The sequence below is a fragment of the Dipteris shenzhenensis genome, chromosome 17 (genome assembly GCF_047967505.1).
Source record: "Dipteris shenzhenensis isolate YYH24624 ecotype China chromosome 17, Dip_SZ_1.0, whole genome shotgun sequence".
Lineage (NCBI taxonomy): Eukaryota > Viridiplantae > Streptophyta > Polypodiopsida > Gleicheniales > Dipteridaceae > Dipteris > Dipteris shenzhenensis.
Window position 1 is genome coordinate 53,278,834 of NC_141612.1, and position 23,621 is coordinate 53,302,454.

The following is a 23,621-nucleotide window of genomic DNA, read 5'->3' on the forward strand; positions in this document are numbered from 1 at the left end:
CAATACATGAAAGATCCTCAAGTTGAAGGGGGGAGAGAGAGAGAGAGAGAGAGAGAGAGAGAGAGAGAGAGAGAGAGATGTATTACTGTCTGCTAGAGGCCTTGTAGGCCTATGAGACAGAGTACACACACAGAGAGAGAGAGAGAGAGATAGAGATAGAGAGACGTATTACTGTCTGCTAGAGGCCTTGTAGGCCTATGAGACAGAGTACAATGACAAAAGTAAGTAATACAAGCCACTGAGGGCTCAAGCAAAAGGGATCATTAAAGGCACTTTGCGAAGCCTTGTAGGCCTATGAGGCAGAGTACAATGACAAAAGTAAGTCATACAAGCCACTGAGGGCTCAAGCAAAAGGGATCATTAGAGGCACTTTGCGAGGTACTAAGAAAAAACAGATACAACAAACAAAAGTAGTACTCGAAACTCAAGGTCAAAATACATAACCTGATGCCAAAGTGGCTCTCCAGTCGTATCTCTCGATGGTGTGGGCGTGTTCTCTGAGATCTCTATTTCAACAAGCCATAACGATAGTAACACCTCTAGCAAGGCGATCCCAAATATGACTGAGATGAACTAAACATCCATTGTGTGTGCCTTGGTCTGTCTCTGCATCTCTAGCTACGTCTCCACACCGTCATCTTATGCCACTAACCCACTCGACCCTAATGTCATCTATCTCCTCCTCAACTCCGCTAAGGCCATGGGTGTACTCTAGCTCAATCGGGTGTGTCATTATCTCTTGCTCTCTAATGCGGCGCAATTTGGTCTCTCTATTTTGTCGCATCTCCATCAAATAGAGAGACCAACGCATACCTGGTCCTGGACAAAAAGCTCTCAGACCCCTGGCTAGCTAAAGGAAGCCTCAAGAGACAAGTTGGAAGGCCAAGGAGTAAGGGTTCATGAAAGTCAAGTTCAAGATCTCTCACACGGGCTGATGCAAAGTAACCAAAAGGTGTGAAGGAATAGGAAGAACAGGAAAGAACTGATGCCAAATTGACCGTAGTCAACACAAGCGACAATGCGTAGTAAGATTTCATGAAAGTGAAGTTTGAAGATCAATTGGACAGGCCTAATGCAAAGTAACTAAAAGGTATGGAGGAACAAGAAGAACATGAAGGAGATGATGCCAAGTCCACTATAGAAGAAGTTGGGGTCAACATAAGAGAGGATTCATAGGAGGCTGGAGAAGTCGAGAGTGAAGACACAAAAATGCTCAAGAAAACAAATTGTGATGAATCATCATTCCTTCCCGCCGTCTACTCAATTCACATGATCTTTTTAAGTCCCCAAAACCTACGAGCAACGTAACACTTTGAAATAGTTGTAATTGCAAGAAGAAAGCCGCATCAGCGTAAGAATCTATCTCCAACTGCCTTCAAAAGCATCCCAAAAAGCATCCCAAAAAATGATGGAACGAAAGAGAACATAACATTTGCAAACGGCACGCAACAAAGCCTCAATGGCAACAAACATAAGCATTAAAATTTTCAATGTTTAGAATTTCGAACCGAATCACACTAAGAGGCTGAAGAAAGGCACCTGGAGAGTCGGGACAGAGCTGAAGAGGAGGATTGTACGCTGGAGGCACAAAATGCACAGCTGGTGGGAAAGAATTCAAACCAACTCGTCGAGAAACGCATGGTCGGATGGGGAGGCCAATCAAAGAGGAGGAAGAGAACTAGTTGAGGAACGAATGAGAACATATCGGAGCTAAGAGGATGAAGAAAGGCACCTAGAGAGTCGGGACAGAGCTGAAGAGGACGATTGTACGCTGGAGGCACAAAATGCACGACTGGTGGGAAAGAAGCAAACCAACTCATCAAGAAACGCATGGTCGGATGGGGAGGCCAATCGAAGAGGAGGAAGAGAACTAGTTGAGGAACGAATGGGAACATGTCGAAGCTTGGAGGTCACTCGGAGAGGGAAAAGGAAGAAGCTGAAGATGAGATCTCGGAGAGAACTTATATCGAGACTTGAAGAAAGCATAAGACAGCTATGTTTAGAAAGTACACATGGCTAAAGGAGAAGCCAAATTTTCATTTCACCCCACTATGCTGCTTGCCTAAAAATAGTGCGCATGAGATGGGGGAAGGCGTTCTTTTATTGAGAGAAGCCTCTCCTTTTTGGGGAAGATTAAAGTGTCCCTTTCCCTTGCCCCCCCCTTGCCCCCTCATCATGTAATGTGAATTTCAAAACCGAAAATAAGCACCACCTATGCTTAACGTATGCATTAATTAGCCTATACGGGCTACTAGTTCTATCTAGCAATTTAACAAGGACGCTTTGGGAAATAAAAACGTTTTTGGGGTTGCACTGCGTACCAACATAACGAAACCAATATGAGTAAGAGTATGCAACACATTCAAGACACGTTTAAAAGTTCACACTTTGGCCCACAATAGAAAGGAAAATTTTCCTTTCAAACACAGATGGTTGACCTACAGCTTAAGAGTATAGGCCTGTAATACAAAAGTGGATCAAACAAATTTTATGGCTACAAACACTACTTGTCTAATTCTTGATTGCAATGGAATCTCTGCTCTACTCCTTTTCCACATATATTTCCCCTCTTGCTCATATACCTAGATGAATCTAGGAACATTCCCAAACTCATCCTCTAAAAACACAACATAGTGCAATTTCAATCTCATGATAGTCACTCACAAGTTTGAAAACTATGAACTCCACCATGCATAGTAGGGACTAGCTACTATGACATCCCCACTGACGTCATCAGCACCCAACAGTGGGTGTAGACCATAGTATAAAAATATGCTCTCACACATACAAATCCACACCCCCACACATACTTGAGCATCCATTTATACAAAGTCTTCGTACTGAGTTTCCATCGGCACTCTGGAGGTGAAGGGCAGACTCAGCCATGACGAAGGCTAGCACTAAAGGAGAAGGCTAATCAAAAGGTTGTCCAAAATCTCTTCATTCAAGCTACAACTGCTTGTGAAGTCTATAACATTTTCATTTTAGTCTCTCCCCAACGAGCATCTAAATCTAAATCTAGCTGATAGGGCAATGCACCATTTAAGATAGAAAGAATTATCACAATACCAGCAGGCCGCAACTTGGATTCAATCCCCTCCTGCTCATCACTTGAATCCCTTTCATTCATAGTTTAGAAGTATAGCCTGTAGTACAAATGTGGATCAGATTAGATTTAAAGCCTGGTGGATCAGATTAGATTTAAAGCATGGGCTATAGATACTATCATGTCTTTAATTCTTGATTGCACTGGAATTCGAAAACTCTTTTGCTCCTTTGCTTCTACGTATATTTCCACTCTTGCTCATCACCTTAATCTCTTTCGAAAATTCATCTTCACTGCCTTGCTTGTGCAAGCTCCCGATGCATCAATTCATTCATTCCACCCAACTCCCTGTCAGAGGTGTGACCGTATGTTCCCGCAGCAAGCAAATGAAGTCTTTACTTCCCTTCTATAGAAAGAGACAATTAGATCAATATACGACATATAAGAATCCAAAAGAGAATTGAAACATTGTCAAGGGGGAAAGTCTGGAGGTAAATTTAGAAGCAGATGGGCATGCATATACAGTTGAAGCCATGTTCTTCAAGATGAAAAATGCTTAGACATGCTATTTGAAATAATCAAGAGACTCAGACAAGATTATTAAGAGCACTTGGACGATTGTACGCTCAAGTATACAAATTTTAGATTAAAAGCGCTTCCAGTTCTTGGTAATAACCTTCAGAACTATTGGGTTTACCGTTGATTTCATGTCCTGGTAACAATAACCAAACTGAACCCAAAACATGCATTTACTGCAATATCTGGAAGCAAAAATATTCTTTGGAAGACATAAATCGAGCAAGCCCTTCCATGTTGAAATGACTTACCATGAAATTAGAACAAGAGAAGCATAGATTCTCACCTTCTCTGCTAGACCTAATTGTCTCCAAAACACACTTCCTGAAATGAGACCTACTTCATGGCGACTCAAGACATTTTTTGTAAACTGACAGAAAATTTGGAGATTCTACAGGGGTGATTACCCAGTATGATACAAGTTGAAGTTTATCACCAAAATTAAATTACATGTACAAGCAGATGAGCTCAGACATTTGTTTTTTATCTGTCAAATGCCCGGCTCATTATGACATATATCATTGTTGCTCTGGTTGCAAAACCTGTTCCCTAGAAGGTTGATGCTGCTGATGTGTGCCTGCTTTTCATCAAGTCCTCAAAACACGTCAGCTTAGAAACACAACACGTCAGATATATTGCATGGCAAAACTAGTTACGAAGCCAAACCTTGTGCAGACGAGGGTAGCGTGCGAACAGCATATACGCCACCTTTCCCAGAAGTAGGATAATGAGTTTCGCTTGAAGGGACAGGCAACCCTGTGTACCCTGAACCCATGAAGTGTCTTGTATCCTGCTGCACAATACTTTGAGCAGGGGCAGAAATGGGCATTCTCTGCTGCTGATGCTGATATTGATGATGATCTTGCTGTTGCTGTTGCTGTTGTTGTTGCTGTTGTGGTGGTTGCTGCTGCTGCAGCTGATGCTGATGCTGTTGGTGTTGTTGCTGCTGTTTCTGCTGTTGTTGCTGCTGCTGCTGCTGTTGCTGTTGCTGTTGTTGTTGCTGTTGCTGTTGCTGTTGCTGTTGCAGTTGTCGATGCAGTTGCAGTTGCAGTTGCAGTTGCTGCTGTTGCTGCTGCTGCTGCTAGCACATACAAGAAAATGCATATACCAAACTCAGTCCAAAATTCATCATGTAAACCAGAACAGTGCTTTTTAAACCAATTGCTAACACATATGAACAGCAATAGGCTCAGCTTCATCCTTTCAACCATAAAAAGGTATGCATTTCTAAACTTAGGAGTTTACAAACAAGGCTACAAACTGTCTACACTATCCTCAGAACAGTGACTTGCGACAAACAGTGTGTATGGATCGCCACATATACATAGGCTCTCACACACAAAATCTCATACTGAGCTCCAATCAGACCTCCCGATATGAAAGGTAAACTCAATCATGATTAAATGCCAGCACTTCAAGAGAGGGCTAATCACAGAATGAATTCCTGGAAACAGCATTGCTTCCAATGTAGAGTGATCTAAGCAAACCTGATCATCAATGCATAGTTATATGTATGTATGTATATGAGCATGTATGGATGCACATGTGTGTACATGCACGTGTGCACTGTGCGCATCAATGCATGCATGCGTGTATGCATCAATGGCTGCATGTGTGTGCCTGCATGTCAATGAGTGTGTGCACATTATATGGTTGTATATGTATGTGAGCATCGTATGTTCGCATGTATGCATGCATGTATCCCAGCCTAGGCATTGTGTATATATTTAGCATGTACGTTTGCATGAGTAATGTATGAATGAATGTCTGTGTGTATGCCTGCATATTTGCAGGTATGTTTCATACATGTTATATGTATTATGTGTGCGCACCAAATGTGTTTGCATGTGGGTCTGCCTATGTATGCACGCATGCATGACAGTGTCACCGCAAAATGCATTGATATGGTCAGAGCCCCTAGACACGTTTCTTGGGCAAAACATTTTGCCAAAACGGCTAGAAACATTGTACTGTACGGGAAAACACGGTACACTGAAAAAGCATACCACGCTGTCCTTTTCAACGGCTCCTCCCATTGTTCCTTGCATCCCTCCCTCCCTTGCTGGTCACCCAGACCTCCTCCCCCTCTAGCCCTCTTTGGTCCCCAAGCAAGGCCCTCTTCCCTTTGTGCTTCCTCTTGGTGGCCCAGAAGCATGGGCTGTGATTTCTGGACGGCCACTTGCATGCCACAGTTGACAATGGTAAGAAACAGCCCTAAATTCAGGAGTAGTTGAGGTAGAAGCAAAGGGATGCCATCAGCAGTTGGTGCAATACAAAGTGCGAAGATGCTAGGGATGCTGGCTCTAGCCCTGTGGCGAACAACTGCCTCTGTCACTCATGCGGGTCGTCCCTCCGGCCTAATGAGCATGGAGGAAAGGTCCCCTAATGTGATCTGTGTCCCAGTCTGCTGACGAATCTCACGTGTCTTTGGCTATGCCTCGGATCCTCACGGCCGTTGTCTTCGTGAATCCTGTTGGTCGATGTTGTTTGGCTGGAAAAACTCAATGATCTTACTCTGAGCGGAGTCTGGCTGTGTATCCTAATCTCCCCTACGTGCCCTGAGCAACCCCTCCTTGCGTCGGAGGGCCTCATGGACGAAGGCCGCCAAGCATCTCTGGTCTAGGTAGGATAGGAAACTGGACAGAGATCCAAAGCCATCCCTAGAAAGGCAGTCACAGCGTCCTCTAATCTCATACTACACAAGGCATTTGAAAGAGAAATGCTCCTCTGACTCGATCTTCCGGTAATCGCATAAGCTGTAGATGCAACACTCTCTTGGTATGCCCTCCGCCAACCCATTCTCAATACAGAGATTGTCTGAAATTGCCCAGTCGATATCCTCATGGATGGGGGAGGTGGATCCGTGTGTATCTTGGTCTGTTGAAACTCCTAGGAAGTGGTCTATAGAAACTAAGCTTCACACTGAGCTCACGAGGTGCCAACCAAATCCTAAATGTGTGTAATTGTAAGAGATCCTCTCAGATGACTCGTGGTATGTGAGCGGGATAGAGGGGGCCTCAACGATGTACTAGAAGGGAGGTACCTTGTCTATGTTGAGACATAGGCTGTCTTGGTGCTTTTCCTCTTAAAAAGTGGGGAACTAAAGCAATCCCCAGGGTTCTACATATTCAATAAACAATATCCAACTCATTAGAGGTTAGCAAATGCATACATTCTAGTTCTTGGGCAATCCTATTCCCTACATTAACCAATGCAAAGCAAAGGAAAGATGAAATTTGTTCCAATTAACCACAGTCAACTTTCTTTGACCAGAGTCAATAAAAAAAATTCTCTTTATTTCTTAGGAGAAGTAAAAATTCGTAACATCGCCTTGGCTTCTAATCAGTTGCCCTCAACTCAAAAGCTTCTTGCTACAATTGTAAAACTTGTGGATACTCCAGTAAAAATACCTCGTCCACCCACCTACCACCGGGGGAAATCTTTCTTTGAGTTTTTTGTCGCAACCTCTTTTGGGAGCTAAACAAAATCTGCGAGTTTTTTTAGATCCCACATCACACCACCCTTAACCTACCTCTCAACACACACACACTTTTTTTCCCCGGTGAAATCCGTGTATGCTTATATTACAAGAATGAGTCCCCAAAGAGGGGACATGCAATTACAAGGTCAGAAGATTTCAGTATAAGACAAGTAAAGAGAGTCTCCTATCTGACAAACAGACTAGAAATCATAGAAAGATTGCATGAGTGACATCCAAAAGTAGTGAAACTTGGAAAATAGAGAATCTCCAAAGACTGTATGATTTCTGTCTTGCCACAAAGTCCAGAGTTCCAAATAACGAACCCAAGTGAAAAAAAGATCGAACTCTTGCCTCCGGCATGGGAGCCAAAACAGCTTTGCCAAAGCAAGCAATAGGGAACCAGGTTTAGAGACGCTGTTGAAGAAAAAAGAGAGAGTCGCGGGTCACAGGACAATGCCAAGAAAAGGTGGAGCAAGGATTCCCTTGGAGCCAGACATCTGTAACAACCAGCAAGGAGTTGACCAAAAGGAATAACCCCAAGCATCACTCGCCATTGAAAAACATGATGACCAAGAGAATGTTTGCAAGACCAAAGTTGCTGCAATCTTTTTTGCCACCATTTGGCATTACAATTCATAGACCAAAGCTGATTTCCCATCTGAAATCCAAGGTGGAAGCATCAAAACCCTATACAAACTGGCCACAAATACATCAGCCAACTGTAATGGATGAGTAGCAGAACCATGGTGATGTAGAATCCAATCTCTAAGACAATAGGAAAACTCTAGCTTAGGTACCAGTAAGAAATATTTAAGCACTTGGGAAAGATAGTACCAAAGGGGATGCATCCCCAAAAGTAGAAGAGTGTCTTCAAGGTTTTAGAACCGTCACTTGCTTGGACACGTGCTCTTCAATTCAGAGATCTTCTTCAAGATCTGCATCTCGTACATTCTAGCTCTTACATATTCTTCGTCAAGGTCACCATCTGGCCTTATAAGACCCCTCTAGCTGAGCTGTCTAATGGCTGAACTTCCATGTCTTGAAACCATGATGTGCTCAAAAGTTGAAATGGATCGAGGCTGAACTGTCGTAGCTTGATTGATCGAAAAAGCACTGGATTGTTGAGAAGGAAACAACCAAATCTGGATCGCACTATGGACAGCTTCAAAATTTGAACAAGATCAACTTTTCTGGCAGTGAATCAGCAAAACAATGGGAGTGGGAGAGGGCACGCACATGCATAGCTATGGAGAGGGTGTGTGGGACCCCTCGTACTCATGGTTGGACACGTTCTCTTCAAAGAGATGCTGAAATCGGGAAATCTTCTTCAAGGTCTACAACTCCTGGATTCTGACTCTTACAAATTCTTCTTCAAGGTCATCATCTGGCCCTATCGGATTCCTCTGGCTGGGCCGTCTGGTGGCTGAACTTGTGCGTTCATGCGCTCAAAAGTGCAAATAGATCAAGGCTGAACTGTTCGTAGCTTGTTGAGAAGGAAACAACCAAATCTGGATCACACTATAGACAGCTTCAAAACTTTGAGCAAGATCAACTTTTCTAGCAGTGAATCAGCAAAACGATTTGCTGTTTTGGGGCAGCAAACAGAGCTGATCAAATCTCAAGATTTAGGACTGATCTGGCCTTGAAATTCACTGTTAAAGGGCAGCAAACAGGGCCAACTTCACGAAGCATGGGACTGATTTCCGTGTGAAAATCACTTGGTCTCCACACTGAAATTGTAGACTAGAGCAACTTTGTGGGCTGAACAAGCTGCATCTGTTAACTGCGATCAATTTGGGCAGCTCCTGGATTGGAATTGTTGGTATTCGGAAGCCCTTATTCCCTTCAAATCACAATCAAACTTTCACTTTCTCTCTCTGAAATCTTGAATTGTCTTCACCAAGGGCAGTAAAGAAACTAACTTTGGGTACCACTGAAAGACTTTTTGAAATTCACACTAAAAACAACATATCAACTGAAAATCTCAAACCCACGACCAAACTGGACCTTAGATGAATGCGATGGAAGGGAAAACTCCATGACCAGCCTAAAAACTCTGACTGGCTATGGCCAGCAATGATTAATTCTAAGAGATCATGCACAAAAGGAAAAGGAGAGGAGAGAAGGCAGCAATCCAATTGGATACCTCATCACAATAGAGGATAGGAGGGGGAAAGGAAGGGGGGACAGAGAGAGAGAGAGAGAGAGACAGAGAGAGAGGGGAAGCATGAGGGGCCAGAAATAAGGGCTGCCCTCCCCCCCCCCCCAAGGTCTTTATTGCAATAGAATCTCTTGTACGACTAGCTGATGGAAGAGCATGAAGCTGAATATAAATCAAGACTTTTTTCCAAGAAAACACAAAGGCTCTCATTTATAGACTGAGGTGGGCAGCCATAAAGCGTATGCTGTCACCAAGTTGTAAATACTCCAAATTCAAAGTTTCAATTGACCATTTATGTGATCATGATTAAAGAGTATTTCATTTATTAATTATGTTCAAAAAGTTATAATTAATTGGTCAAAGTATTGACTTCGGTCAAAGAAACTAAACCTCGGTTAAGTAAACCTAACCCGGTTAGGAAGACTTGGCATATGCCAAGAGGGTTAACTGCGGCTAACCAAAGAACCTCTGACTCCGGTCAGAAAGAGTTGACCTCAATCAACAAGACTTGGCTCCGGCCAAAGTAGGCTGACTCCGGTCAACCTAGATTATTACCGTCGGAGAGTACTAGCATTACTTAAGGCGCCTCGACCCCTGGTCAGAGCCCTTGATTATAGCTACAGTCAACCACAAAGCTAGTTTTTTATGTGCCCAAGTTTTGCTTGGTGGGGACGCCCACAGAGACTAGGATTAGTCTAGAATTTATTTGCAAAAGCACTAAAGATTAATGGGTGCCATGGCTATGTGCGCTTTAATTAATGGTTGCAGATTTTAAGAGGGGTTGATTGCCCAAGTGCTAAGGAGCCCAACTGTCACCACAATGTAAATATCCTAAGTCAAAGTACAGTTGACCATTTATTTGATCATAATTAAAGAGTTTTATATGTGTTAATTATGGTCAAAGAGTTCTTTTAATGGTCAAAGGATTGACTATGGTCAAAGATACTTGACTCTAGTCAAGTAAACCTGACTTCGGTCGGGGAGACTTGGTTTATTACCAAGAGGGTTAACTGTGGTTAACCAGAGAACTACAGAGCTCACTACGGTCAGAGAGTGTTGACTTCGGTCAACGAGACTTGGCATGCGCCAAGAGGGTTAACCACGGTTAACCAAGATGTGCCAACTTCAGTTGGAGAGACTTGGCTATAATTAAGGCGCCTCGACCCTTGGTCAAAGCTCCTTAATTATAATCAAGAGTGTTGACTCCGGTCAACCAGAGAATAAATATATATTTTTATATTTGTTTAGGTGTGCACATGTATTCAGTGGGGACGCCCACCGTGACTAGAATTAGTCCATAGTGTGTTATTTGCATGCAAAGCGCTAACAATTAATGGGTGCCATGGTGGTACGCTTTAATTAATTGTTGACTAGGAAGAGTTATTTTCCTAAGCGCTATGGGAGCCTAACAAGCATCTAGGAGGCGGTTCATGTGACCAAGTGCTTTGAAGACTCCAGAGTGGCCCATAGTGGCATGTAATAGGACTTAGTCTAGATTATAGACAAGTGGCATGTTGCCAATTTGAAATGAGCTTGAAGCTCTTGTAATGAATCATTCACGTTTTGGATTTTTATGTATCAGACAGCTCTACGCTGAACTCTTGTAACAGATTCTCTTTTCAAGAAATAAAATAACTTCGGGGGAGTCCAACTTGACATGTTGTCCTAGGCCCTAGCAATGTGTAGAGAGAGAGAGAGAGAGAGAAAGAGAGAGAGAGAGCTCTTATGAGTTTTTCTGCAGATAATTACAAGCGTGAACATCCACGAGAGAGAGCTAGCGATTTCATTGGTATCAAAGCCTAAGGTCTCATTTTCTTCCAAGGAAGTGACGATCCAAGATTGAAGAGTGCAGGCTTTGGCGTAGAACGCCTGACGGAAAGTAAGCCTTCAGGTACCGTGACCACGTAAAAGCGTCGAGGTGAGCGTGACGTGCAGGCGCAAGTGTACCTGAGTAAAGGAGGTAGTCGCCAAATTGATGAGGCCTATTACCACAACGACGCATAGCCTGTTGGCGAATGCAAAGTGTGGTGTTTAAGCGTCTGCAAACAGAAAGGCAAGACGGAGAGCCAACGGGGGTAGTTCTTGTGATCACGCAGGGATTTTTCCGTTTGTACTATGGGTGATTCTCCATTTGGCGGCTCTCGATTTATTGACGAAGAGATGCCTTCACGGGGATACATGGCGCAGGCCCATGTGTTTTGACAGAGATACAAACGTGTGCCGACGGACGAATTGAAGCGCTCAAACGACGAATGCTAATCCGGAAGGCGTGAGCTTCACGTGACCTACGAAAGGTGATTTTGGAGATTTTCTGACGGGATTACCAGGTTCCATCGTCGACTCTGAGAGCGGGCACTAGATGTTGCAGAAGCCAGAAGAGACTAATGCATCGGTGCGATGTGCGACGCGCATCAGTCAGCCAAGGTTTGGAACCTTAGGCTGACGTGGCGCAGGAGGACACGTGGTGCTGACGTGGCAGGCCTGACAGACAGCTGACGTGGCCTTGACACATGGTAGGTGCTGATGTGGCAGGGCTGACAGGAAGCTGATGTGGCACTGACACGTGGCAGATAGGCAGCTGCTGATGTGGCAGCCAGCTGGACTGCTGAGATGGTAAACCAATGGTTAGACTAACCCTGGTACAGTCAATCCTGGATGGTTGACCTGTGGTTAGTGAAACCGTGGTTAAGTTAACTACAGCTAGTTAACTCTGGTTAGTTGAACCAGTACCCAGTTAGTTCAACATTGGTCCAGTTAATCTAGCCTAACCAGACCAGTCTGGTTGGTGTAAATAGACTGTGACCAGTCTAGTTAGTCTAGTTGCAGACTGACCAGACCAAAACCAATCAATCTGGTTAGAGTAACCAGTCAGTTACTTCATCTGGTTACTGTTTCCAAAAAAAAGAAAAAAAGAGACAGTTGCAGAGACTGTTTCTGCTAGCAGATTTCACCTTCCTGTCAGACTTCTACTGTCAGAAAAGCAGCAGAAAAGCATAGAAAACAGAGATTTGCAGAAAAAGAGTACGCATGCCTTTGAGCAGTGAAAAGAGGGAAAAACAAATGCTTTTTGAAGTCATTTGCAGTAGCCAGAAAAGAGGCACACAGCTTTAAGTTTATGCCTTGAGTTGACAACCAGTACTGGCATAGATTGTGAATGCAAGACACCTCTTGTTGAGGTAAATTTTCTCTTTGAAAAGCGAAGGCAGCGTGCATCAGTTGCATACAAAATAGATCATCAGATAGAGTTAATGCCTGGTAGCGAGCCACCCAATAGGCCCCCATATAGAGTTAGTGCAACTCGGAGAGAGAAGATTATGGCTCACGTACAAGACTTGCTGTCCAAAGGGTTGATTCAGCCCAGCTCGTCTCCTTTTTGTTCCCCTGTATTGCTAGTCCAGAAGAAAGATGGCTCATTCCGTATGTGCGTTGATTACCGCGCACTGAACAAAATGACCATCAAGAATAGATTCCCTATTCCGCACATTGATGATGTGCTGGATCAATTAAATGGAGCTTCAGTTTTCAGCAGGATAGACTTAAAGAGTGGCTATCACCAAGTGAGGATACAGCCTCAGGATGTGCACAAGACAGCGTTCCGCACTACATTCGGGTTGTATGAATACTTAGTGATGCCTTTTGGGTTGACAAATGCTCCAGCCACATTCAATAGAATGATGGATCGCATCTTCCGAAAGTACAGGCATTTCACGGGTACTTTCTTTGATGATATCCTAGTCTTTTCAAAGACAGAAAAAGAGCACAAGGAACATCTTGCTATAGTGTTTCAAGAGCTGAGAAATCATCAGCTCTATGCAAACAGCAAGAAAAGTAAATTCTTCCTCGAAGAAATCCATTATCTAGGGCATATAATATCCAAGAATGGGATATAGATGGATCCAGCAAAGATCCGTGCCATTCAAGAATGGCCAGAGCTGAAAACTGTGCATGAAGTTCGAAGTTTCCTAGGCCTGTGTTCTTACTACAGAAGGTTTATTAGGCATTTTGCTGATATCGCAGCTCCATTACATGACCTTTACGAAGAAAAATGCAGCCCTCACATGGGGAATATCACAGAAGGACGCATTCAATAGACTCAAGGAGAAGTTGATTACAGAGCCTATTCTTGTAGTCCCGGATCTTTATCAACCTTGATGTTGATTGTGATGCTTGTGGAGAGTGTGTTGGGGCTGCATTACATCAGAATGGACATGTAGTAGCCTACGAGAGCCGAAGATTGCATGATGCTGAAAGATATCTGGGAATCTATGAGAAAGAGTTATTGGCTGTAATTCATGCCATCCATACATGGAAGCACTATCTTTTGGGTGCAGATTCTACTGTTAAAACTGATCACCAAAGTCTGAGATACTTTTTGACTAAGACCAAGCTTTCCGAGAAGCATATGAAAGGGCAAACATGCTGTCAATGTATCATTTTCAGATTGTCCATACCCCAGGAATTCGGAACAGAGTGGCAAATGCCTTGTCCTGAAGACCCCAGGTCAATAATGTGACTATTGCCTATCATCAAGACCTGGAAGGCATGAGGGAACAATATGCTAATGATGCAGATTTTGGCGAGATTTTACAGCAAATGCAAGAGGGGCAGTCCACTAGTCACTATTCCCTCAAAGATGGGTATCTAATGAAAGATGACTGCCTATGCATCACCCAAGAGATGAGGAAAAAGATTTTGGAGGAATGCCATGCACCTCCCTATGCTGGACATGAGGAATTACAGCAACAACTCTAGCACTAGAGAGGTATTTCTTTTGGCCAGGGATGCGGAAAGATATACATCAGTTTGTTACTGAATGCCTTACGTGTCAGAAAGTGCAGTATGATAGACGGAAGGCACCTGGCCTACTTATGCCTCTTCCCATGCCTCAAGCACCATGGGAAAGTATTACAATGGACTTTATTTTTAATTTGCCAAGATCAAAGTCAGGGAATGATGGGATTTGGACTATCATTGATAGATTCAGCAAGCAAGCTCATTTCATTCCGGTTCGCAAAACCATAAAGGCAGATCATATGGCTAAGCTTTTTATGCCACAGATCTTTAAGCACCATGGTATGCCTAAGTCCATTGTCAGTGATCGAGATCCCAGAATGACCAGTCTATTCTGGAGAGCTTTATTTGATAACATGGGGACGAATTTGAATTTCTCTTCTTCTTTCCATCCCTAGACAGATGATCAAAGTGAAATAGCAAATTCTACAGCATTGGATATGCTGAAATGCTACGTGGGTGACCAAGGTTCAGACTGGGAAAAGTACCTACCATTGGTAGAGTTTGCTTACAATAATACAGTACAAAGCTCTACAGGGAAAGCCCCTTTTGAGGTCATTTATGGGAAAGTGATTTTGCCACCTATATTGAGGACCAAAGATGATCAGTTTGTGAGAGACCTCCAGACAGCTTACAGCCAAGTCCGGACAGCAATCGAAAGGTCTCAAGCGAAACATAAAAGAGCTGCAGATAAGCATAGGAGACAGTTAGATCTCAAGGAAGGGGATTGGGTACTTTTGAAGTTTGAAAAAGCTAGGCTCCGCAAGTTTAAAGGCAAACAGAAAGTGTATGCAAAGTTATCTCCCAAATACTATGGCCCTTTCAGGGTTACAGAAAGAATAAATGAGGTTGCATACAAGTTAGCATTGCCAGAGCATTGGAGGACTCACAATGCATTCCAGTGTGAGTCTTCTAAAGAAATTCCAAGGACCAGAGCCTACAAAACCAGTATCAAAGGATCCACCAGAAGTGGATGAGCTGGAGGAGGTCCTTCAGCCAAAGCAAATTGTGTACCATACTGTATGCAAAGGCCCTCAGGGCAAGGAGTCTTACAGGTATCTTGTAAAATTCAAGAATTATACGGCATTAGATGCCAAGTCACAAGTGGATGGACGAAAATATGTTATCCGACCATCCACAGCTTTTGGATGTTTACAAGGAAGCTTTTCAGTTGAGGTCAACTGAATAGAAGCCGAGGGGATGTCACCACAATGTAAATATCCTAAGTCAAAGTACACTTGACCATTTATTTGATCATAATTAAAGAGTTTTATATGTGTTAATTATGGTCAAAGAGTTCTTTTAATGGTCAAAGGATTGACTACGGTCAAAGATACTTGACTCTAGTCAAGTAAACCTGACTTCGGTCGGGGAGACTTGGTTTATTACCAAGAGGGTTAACTGCGGTTAACAAGAGAACTACAGAGCTGACTACGGTCAGAGAGTGTTGACTTCGGTCAACGAGACTTAGCATGCGCCAAGAGGGTTAACCACGGTTAACCAATATGTGCCTACTTCGGTTGGAGAGACTTGGCTATAATTAAGGGGTTGGAGAGACTTGGCTATGATTAAGGCGCCTCAACCCTTGGTCAAAGCTCCTTAATTATAATCAAGAGTGTTGACTCCGGTTAACCAGAGAATAAATATATTTTTTTATATTTGTTTAGGTGTGCACATGTATTCAGTGGGGACGCCCACCGTGACTAGAATTAGTCCACAGTGTGTTATTTGCATGCAAAGCGCTAACAATTAATGAGTGCCATGGTGGTACGCTTTAATTAATTGTTGCAGGTACTAGGAAGAGTTATTGTCCTAAGCGCTATGGGAGCCTAACAAGCATCTAGGAGGCGGTTCGTGTGACCAAGTGCTTTGAAGACTCCACAGTGGCCCATAGTGGCATGTAATAGGACTTAGTCTAGATTTTAGACAAGTGGCATGTTGCCAATTTGAAATGAGCTTGAAGCTCTTGTAATGAATCATTCACGTTTTGGATTTTTATGTATCAGACAGCTCTACGCTGAACTCTTGTAACAGATTCTCTCTTCAAGAAATAAAATACCTTCGGGGGGTCCAGCCCAGCATGTTGTCCTAGGCCCTAGCAGTGTGTAGAGAGAGAGAGAGCTCTTATGAGTTTTTCTGCAGATAATTACGAGCGTGAACATCCACGAGAGAGAGCTAGCGATTTCACCAACGGGTAGCCAAGAGAAGTCCATGTGACCGAGGGCTACTAAGACCCTAGAGGTTTTTCCCGTTGAGGCATGTAACTAAAATTTAGTTAGATATTTTGACACATGGCATGTTGCCAAAAGAATTGAGCTGAGAGCTCTTTGAAAATATGATTTTTACATATGGGCCCGAGTGTGCTTGTGAGTGAGGAAGAGAGACAGAGATAAAGAGAGCTGTGAGCAAAGAAGTCTGTATCGAGAGTTACACGTGCGGGAGAACTACATGAGAATTAGCGAAGAGTTCAAAGAGCAAAGAACTCGGTTTCATTGAGAAAGAGCGAAGAGTTCAGATAGCAAAGAACTCGGTTTCATTGGGAAATAGCAAAGAGTTCAGAGAGCAAAGAACTTGGTTTCATCTGCTTTCTAAAAGCTGCCACTTGCTCTCTAAAAGCTGGGGCTTTCTAGCCTAGAACAGGCGAGCTTTCCCAAAAGCTGGGCTTTTAGAGCTTTCTCCAAAAAGTAGGCGATAACTGCTTTTGCTCTAGCGGGCCCTCCTTTTAAGTTGGGTGCCACTTGTCTTGGGGCATTTTACCCTGAAAAAATGGGAAATTTAGCACTCTCCAAGGTCCTACACATCCAATAAACAATATCCAACACTTTATCCCATTAGAGGTTAGCAAATGCATGCATTCTAGTTCTTGGACTAATCCTAGTTCCTTGTAGCAAGCAAATATGTTCAGCCTACTCAATTGGTCTATTAAAGTAACCTCCATTACCAACCAGGTGCATTCACTCCTTAAACATGATTAATTGCTCATGCTTCATGTAGCCCTCCAAAACTAAGGAGTGAATGCATATACCTAGATGAATCCAGGAACATTCCCAAATTCATCCTCTAAAAACACAACATAGTGCAGTTTCATTTAGCCTCCCTAATTTCATTTAGCCTAAAAAATACGGTGAAATCACAATCAGGGGCTATGTGGAGTGTAAGCTGGGCTACATGAAGCACGAGCAATCACAATCACACATGGACAGCTGCCATCCAAAACAGAATTTCTTTGATTGAGAACAAAACGCATGCAAGATTCTATTCACATGGTGTATGCCCATCCCCAGGAATTTCTTTTCTGAATCATCCAGCCCCCCTCCCCCCCCCAACCAAAACAAACAATGCAGCTTCATAACTTACGAATGTCATTACTAAAACGAAGTATGGCAGCCTCTGGAAACATTTGTGAAACAATAATTTGCTTAGCTTTCCTACCAATTCAAGTTTTATCGCAAAAGAAAAGAGGAGTCAACCCTCCACTTCCCAAGAAAAAGAAATTGAAGAAACAGGGGTACTGTATCTGTAACAGACGAGAGATAAACAGAAACTTTGATTTCAAGCAGAGAGGGCCACTCATTTTTGAAAGAGGACATTCCAACAATCTTGTTCTGATAAGGATCCATATTGACCAACTTATTTCAAGAAATGAAAATCCTTTGTGCAACTTCCTCAAAGCCTTGACAACTAAATTCTATACCCAAAACTAGCAAAATGGAGGATGCTAATATCTTTGAATTTCATGAGTACAATTTTTCCAGGATAAGCTGGACTTCAAAATATGACCTCGGCCCTCACTCCATGTGAAATGCAACCACAGAAACATCTCTGCTACCATAAACTAACAGCTATCTTTGTTTAAATACTAAATTCCAAACTGGCAAAATATTAGCATCTTGTAACAGTGACCATAGTAAAAAGATCCTTAAAAGAAAAGAAAGAATTTTTAATACATAAAGGACAAAGCACATGAACCAAAACATAAATCCTCAGTTACATTTGAAACTACCAGACTTCACAACTTGCATGAATGCAAATGAAAAATATGGTGAAACATAAAATTTGAAATAAATCAAAAAAGGAAGGAGGACAGTTCCTAAACAGAACGAGTGCTTGCTAAAGCAACATAGCCAAATAAAGGGTCAAAACTACAACGAATCCCAATCTCAAAAAAATAAAAGAAAACAACACAGCCATGCATCTTACAACACAAAATAGTTGCTTGTTCATCCAAAAACAATTTCAGGCACATTCATGAAAGACCAATGCACTTGCCCTTCTGTAAATCGTTAGTTTTTAGAACTATCTGCAACAGCTAACTTGCAAAGAGAAAGAGCAATATAAGATAACCTAGCATGCCATGGTTTATTTGACATTCTCACCAGATACTGTTGATATTGATCTGCTAAGGCATCAGCCTGCTTGTGTGGAGTTGCTGCGCTTTCTCCAGTATTTCCTTGGTCAGAAACTAACGCTTGACTATCAGACCTTGTTGGTGTCTGCTTTGAAGCCCGTGCAATCTTTAGCTTGGTCTTTCGAGCTTCTGTTAGTTTGCCTGCATTTGCATCCGTTGACAGCTTTTTCCTGGAAAAGAACACCTTACAATCGTTTCGATGTCGTCCACAATATCATATGTTGATAGCAGCATGAAACTGTATCACTAGGGGGAATCATTCAGAATAGCATCACAGTCCCATCAACAAGGGAAATAAAATAGGACATAATTCCCATTACATTGGTGAATTGTGGCAGCCTGAGTAGGCTGTACCGAGGATTAGTGGAACTGCCTGGTTTCATTTAAGGCTATTTAGACAAGCGATATGTTTCCGCATGGGTGGATGGCATGGCAACCTTGGTTGCATTTAAGGCTATTTAGACAGGTGATATGCTTCTATGCAGGAGAGCGTGGATGGATGATGAATTTTGCTAAGGCAGCAATATTTTTAGATCATGCATGTGTGCTTTTGGGTGTGCATGCAAAGGGCTCAAGGTATGTCGGTGACGTGCACTAGTGTCTAATGTCTGCATGATTAATTTGCATGCATATGCTTTAGTTAGAAAGTTGTGCATGTAATTTTTCAAATGATGTGCAACCTTGTGTGCATGAAATATGCAGCCTTTTCTTTGGATCGTCAGGTGTATGCAGACTTTATATCGATCACATGTGGCGCATGCAAAAGTAGAGGATTGTCCACACGAGCAGGGAGCTAGTTTAGGCCATTGCTAAATTGGCAATTGCTATTTTAGGTTATTACTAGAAGTAGAAATTCTCCTTAAGATGGTCTGTTCGTCCGTCGGGTTGGGGGCCCTGATTGTCATTTTCTTTCGCTCTCTCTTGCACCTAGAGATACATGCTCTTGCAGCCTTGAGTTGTTCACACATTGCTGATCGTGAACAGGCTTGCTGGTCCTTTGCTGAACGGCTTGCTGAATTCTCCAATAGTAGGCTGTACAGGACTGTACAGCAGCCTGGTTTTACGGAATGGCAACCTTTGTTTCCTTTAAGATCATGCATATACGCTTTTGGGTGTGCATGCAAAGGGATCAAGATATGTTTGTGACATGCACTAGTATCTAATGTGTGCATGATCAATTTGCATGCATATGCTGTAGTTAGAAAGTAGCGCATGCAAGAAAGTGAGTGTGCATGTAATACTTGCAACCTTTCTTAGGGTGTTCATGAAATATGCAGCCTTTGATTTAGATACTCAGGTGTATGCAGCCTTTATATCAACTGCATGTGATACTGTTGTGCATACACAAGTAGAAGATTTTCCACGAGAGCAGGGAACTACTTTAGGCCATTCCTAAAGTAGGAGACTGCTAATTTGTGATTACTAGAAGTAGAAGTTCTCCTAAAAGGGGTTGGGCTCACTGATCGGTAATTGGCTCTTACTCTGTCTTGTACCTTGACTTGTTCACACATAGCTCATCGTGAGCAGGCTTGCTGGTCTTTTGCTGAATGGCTTGCTGAATTCCAACGTGTGTTCCTCCCACATATGGATATCAATTAGATTTCAGCATTGATGAGGCCCTGTTAACTGTGCCTAGTTCTTCCTACCGGTTAACTTCTTGCTTTACCACCTTTGCCAATCCCCAGCTGAGTTTCGCCAACGAGTGCTTTAGCTTGATCAGCTCTTCCTCATTTGAAAGAAGTGCCTCCTAGAACCAGAGTTACGGGAAACGGGCAAACAGAAACGAGAAACGGAAACGGAAACGTTTCGGGATTTTTGAGAGGGGATGAAACGGGGAAACGCCACGTCATCAAGGGGGTTTAGAGTAATGCATACACACATTTAGAAGTTTCAGGTCTGAAACGGCGTTGTCTGAGTGGCATTTTAGAATGCCAAATGTATCTCAATCTTTTGCGCCACCACTTTGCCATGCGAGTCATTCGCCAAAGCTGATTGAGCTTGTGAGAAACTCATGGCGGAGATAAAAGGACTTTGTATAATGAAGAAACAATAATACGTGACAGCCGTAAAGGTTTCAAGAACGACCCTAGAGAGGTAATAATCCAATCATCAAGACGTTCTTGAAGCTCCAATGGTGGAATGGGCTGAAAAGGTTGAAGCATAGCTGTAATCTTTTGCCCAATGGATTTGTAATGCATACCAAGGTCAAATTTTGCAACAGCCAATGGAAAAGAAAGAGGAAACCCATCATCTTGGATGACATCTGCCACTGAGTGGATGCCTTTTAAACTGAGGTCTGAAACGTTCCAGACCCCCAGAAACGGTGCGTTTCGGGTCTGAAACGGCGTTTCAGATGCCGTTTCAGCGTTTCGGATCGCCGTTTCAGCCTGCGTTTCGCGTTTCGGGGGGTCTGGCATGGGGGAAACGCCGTTTCGGGCCTTCGTTGCGCCGTTTCGGCGTTTCAGTGTAACTATGCCTAGAACACCAATCACAGCCACAATGCATCATTTCCAGCCACTTCCAATAGTTAAACACCACTAAGAAACCAACTTTAAACACACTCCCCATAAACCATACACGAGACGCAGATTGGCCCCAAATGCATTGGCGCCCCTTTTGACATTTATTTATTCCTTCTGGCAAAGGAAACTGCTTTACAACAAGGGTTTATTCCTTCTGGCATAGGAATCTGTTTTACAACAAGGGCTCACCCTTGCACTCTGCCTCACTGTCAATTCCACTGTCCAAGCCACTTCCCAGCGTCAAAAGGCATCCGACCCAAACACACACTAGCACCCAACTGCCAATTGCCTATGTCCAACTGAAAGCTGACAATGCATTCCACAAGGCATCCAGCTTGCTTTAGAGGGTTTAGTCCAATGTCCAACCTCTCAGGGCGACAATGCAACAATACACATCCCAAACTAAACAAGAGACCTCAAGGCAAGAAGAAATCCACAACACTGTCTCTTTGGCACCAATCTACGAACATCCTCTGTATCTGGGTGACTGTCCACATCCTAAATGGCCAAGAGAGAACTTCGAACAACAAAAGAGCAACAACAAGCTTCAAAAATGACAAATGGAAACCAAATGAAGGTTCAAAATGACCATACCCGCTGTCCTTGGAAGAGGGGCAGCCTCTTCCCTCACAGCTATCCTCTGTTCAGGAGCCCACTAGCGCACAAGTGACATTCAATCATGAGCAAATGAGGGAACAGAAGCAAATGAGCTTCAACTCACTCCAAATGGCATCTATTCAGCTCCCACGTGCTCTAATCCGAGCTAGAACACCTCCAGAGGGCAGCATATCAACCAAGCAAGGGCTAGCAAGAGAGTTTGGCAACTTGGGGAAAGAGAGAGATAGAACTCAGCATAAAGAGAAACACGAGCAAGAGAGAGAGCGAGAGAGAGAGAGAGAGAGAGAGAGAGAGAAATGATCACGAGTAAAAGAGTGTGACCGTACAGCCAACAATGAGCGTAGGGAGGCGTAAAAATGAGCCATACATCCAGCAATTAGTGTAGGAATTTGTGCCAACAGTCCGCACAATCAGCCAAAGCTGCCTCGAGATTCGTGCAGCAGCCCGTACATCTTGCTAATCATCTTGTACACCCTTCCAATCGTTCACACAGCAGTAATAATGACACCTCGAATGGCGTGCCAATCTGATCGGTACGTCTGTACAACCAATTAATGCGTGCAACTTGGATTAACATGCCAAGGTATTTGTACAGCCTGTACGGCCAATCCATGCACCTTGGGATGCATGAAAGATATCCATACCGCCTAGAAATACGTGCCAAAAGCCTCAATTTGTGTGCAAACGCTCATAGATGAGGAAGAGAGATTACGTACGTCACGTTAGGTCCACGTCTAGGGAGAGAATCCCAAGCTAGAGAGAGAAAGGTCAACACTTTAATCGCATGCACACAAGGGACTGCCACGTGGCTCATTAAAGCCTGTAACGCACTTACCAATGACACACTTAAGCCTTCCCTTGGGCCCAACTTTTTGACCCCTCTTTTGCTTGCCTTGGCCTAGTACTTGGGCCTAGTGGGTGCATTTAGTATTAGACCCTGCTGCTCGCATCAAACCTTAGGGGTTTTCAATATCCAGGTGTTTAGTTGCAAATAGAAAATCACGCCCGCATGACAAACCGCCCCCTCTTGAGACAGCAAACTATCCAGTTTGCTGCTGAAAATTACAGCAAATGCACAACAATAAAATAGGCATGAATCCAGGTGTTTAGTTGCACATACAAAATCACGCCCGCGTAACAAACCGCCCCCTCTTGAGACAGCAAACTGCTGAAAATTACAGCAAATGCACAACAATAAAATAGGCATCAATAGCCCATGCTAGAATGTGCATCATCTGCACTATACAACCGGCAATGATCATATGGTGTAGGAGAGCGTACAAGTCCATCCAAATATCAAGGCATCACCTGTGTGGAGTGACTAGTACACTCATCATAAAGGTCCCGTGGCGGAAATACTATCAACAATTAGTACCTCAGGTGAGACCTGCAGTGTCACCAAGCAACCTCTAGATACGTAAGCATGTTTCTCCTGAGGGAGTGGAGGTGCTACCACCCCCTTCAGCATCAAAGCTCAGAACCTTTGCTCTATTGAGCTTGAACGAGCCTAAACCGTAGTCGCTCGAGCTCAAATGCTTCTAGGTACAGCTTTCACCTTAGTGCTGAATAATTCCTGAATTTCACCAAGTAACAACGGGAAACTCTACCTCTGACCTTTCTTTCCTTATGTGCCAAAATCTTCTCAGGAATCAAGAGCTCATCCTACTCTTCCACTTCAAGTTGTTCCTCATTAGGCATCTCTTCAGGCACATCCTCATGGAAAGGTTTCAGCAAACTCACATGAAAACCATTGTGAATAGTCTGGTGCGGTGGTAGCTTCAGCATGTAAGCTACATCATTAATCTTCTGCACGACTTAAAGGGCCCATAGTACCTCATACTCAGCTTGCCGTACAACCGTTCTTTGCCTTTCTTATTTCGAAGTCTTTGCTTTCTGAAAACGTAGCAGAACCCAACCAACTTTCTTTGAAAAGGAGCTCACTGCGGTGACAATCGGCTGCTCGCTTATGCTTTTCCTGGCTTTTCTGGAGGGCTACTTTAACCTTCTTATAAGCTGCA

At 43.3% G+C, this 23,621-nt stretch overlaps 1 protein-coding gene across 3 annotated transcripts in view; it reads right to left on the reverse strand.

Annotated features, from left to right (window-relative positions):
- Positions 1–3,631: 3,631 nt before the first annotated feature.
- LOC147892294 (uncharacterized) overlaps positions 3,632–23,621 on the reverse strand; it is a 48,601-nt gene continuing 28,611 nt past the window's right edge. The window contains exons 9-11 of one of the 3 annotated variants that reach the window (XM_087388491.1): positions 18,432–18,633; positions 4,289–4,703; positions 3,632–4,202 (exon numbers count right to left, since the gene is read on the reverse strand). In XM_087388491.1, the coding sequence (XP_087244617.1) occupies positions 4,141–4,202; positions 4,289–4,703; positions 18,432–18,633 (679 nt within the window). In that variant the 3' untranslated portion in view covers positions 3,632–4,140. The remainder of the gene's footprint in view (positions 4,203–4,288; positions 4,704–18,431; positions 18,634–23,621) is intronic. The other 2 variants (XM_087388493.1, XM_087388492.1) reach the window with 2 other exon arrangements.